We start from the raw sequence: 1,802 nt of genomic DNA, 5'->3' as shown, positions 1-1,802 counted from the left end.
TAGAACAACCACTACTTATTACACAACCCTAATCAGATCTTTTTTTTATCAGTGTGTGGTCCTTGAAGTGATCCATTACAGATATGGTAGCAGCCTCAACTGATAGAAGTTGCACTGAGAACCAAAGTCCTAATAATTAGTCCGGGGTTACCTTGAGGTTGTCAAGTTCTCACTGCACTTCACACTGCTGGCTCTGGTGCTACGGGGCCAGACGTGCTTTAGTTTCACTGCTCTTTGACTGAGACATTTTGTTTCTATAAAAACAAACAAATAAGATCTTTCAATGTTTAACTGAGTGATGAGGAAGTAATAATATCGCTTTAATCTGTCCGCAGGCTCCAGCTTTTCCGTCTGGTGTGCTGGTTTCAGCCTCTGTGTCTCTCCATGGTGCTGAATCTGATCATTAACTGAATCTGATCAATAATCTCCTGTTGGCCATAGTCCAAAACTAAGAAAGGTGCTCCACAGATTTAAAAAATATCTCACATTTTGTTGTGCCTCTTTTTTAATATGCCGCTCTAGTTATCAGAGCTAAATTTGGAAGATGGCACTGTGTTTGCTTTAGGGTTGTTTTTTTACACCAGAGATCAATAGAGGAAAAAGACTGTCCTGGTTACACAATGTTTGAGCTCAGATACCCGTTCCCTCATCCATCCATTCGTTCAACCACAAGTTACCAAACAGGGGGATTAACATAAATAAAATAACATATGGTATCATATCCATATATAAAATGTTACGGACTTTACAGTCACCAGATCTCAACCCAGCTGAACACCTTTGAAGACAACGCACCTCCATCACCAAACAATGTATAATGGCAGGAATTATACATTTAGGCATTGTTACATTTAAATAAAATGCAACTGATGGACTTCTAGCCATAGCTTATTTGCAGTCCTTGTCTCTTTTTAGAGTTTTTTTTAGGAATAAAACACTCTAATACAAGCAGAGGTACAAATAATAAAACAAACATAGACAAAAACAATGAGTGCAAGGACCCTTTAAGAATGGACAAGAGGATAAGAAAGTGTTCACAGATTTGCTTTTATTCAAGTATTGAAGTATTGAAAGCTTTATCTGTGTAGATAAAGTTGTAAATTTAAACGAGGGAATATCTTTTGGAGGAATGGTATCGTCCAATAAAGTTCCACAAGTTTGGCAAAGAGCATTGAGGCTGTTCTGGTTGCTTGAGGAGGCCTAACTAAATACTTGTTTCTCCTCTAATTTGTCACCTATCTATACTTATATATTACATTATATATCAACTTTATGAGAGAATAGCAGACTTTAACCGTTTCTAGTCTGGTTTGTAATTTAGCATTTAACCATTTTCCTGATTTAGAAGCATTCAGCTAAACAGACTCTTCTAATTACCTGTCTTGGTATAAAAAATAATAATAGCTGTATTTTTTTCTGTACCTTAAAGTGATCATGTTCATGATTTTTCTGGGACAGACAGGACAGAGATCACAGTTTAATCATTATCACAGCAGAGCACTGACCAATCAGGAGAGCGGACGCCTGGGGTCAACAGCTTCTGAAAAATATCTATTGATCATCTGCACACAAAGCTGCAGCCCAAAGTGGGGCACTCAGCTCAAACTCATCTATAGTTCACTGGTGTAAACAGGCAGAAATGTGCACAGTTGAAATCTGAGTTAAAAGTTTTAAAAGTAGGTATATTCTGAGTCAGCATGAAGACAGCGGTGGTTCTGCTGGGCCTCGTCCTCCTGCTGGACACCACCTTTGCTGCAGAAGGTAAGTCTTCTAACATATGTTTTACCTTTAAAGTAATTAAT

General features: G+C 37.9%; 1 protein-coding gene across 1 annotated transcript in view; it reads left to right on the top strand.

The window, feature by feature from the left end:
• The first annotated feature begins 1,562 nt into the window (after positions 1-1,562).
• The window catches only part of vtnb (vitronectin b), a 3,653-nt gene continuing 3,413 nt past the window's right edge, over positions 1,563-1,802 (top strand). The window contains exon 1 of the mRNA XM_035666896.1: positions 1,563-1,761. Coding sequence (XP_035522789.1) covers positions 1,698-1,761 — 64 coding nt within the window. The 5' untranslated portion in view covers positions 1,563-1,697. The remainder of the gene's footprint in view (positions 1,762-1,802) is intronic.

The sequence above is a fragment of the Morone saxatilis genome, unplaced genomic scaffold, assembly GCF_004916995.1.
Source record: "Morone saxatilis isolate NCDOM2014 unplaced genomic scaffold, NCSU_SB_2.0 Contig20, whole genome shotgun sequence".
In the NCBI taxonomy this organism is placed as follows: domain Eukaryota; kingdom Metazoa; phylum Chordata; class Actinopteri; family Moronidae; genus Morone; species Morone saxatilis.
The sequence above is the reverse complement of the archived record's forward strand: the minus strand, read 5'-3'. Positions and strand labels throughout refer to the sequence as shown.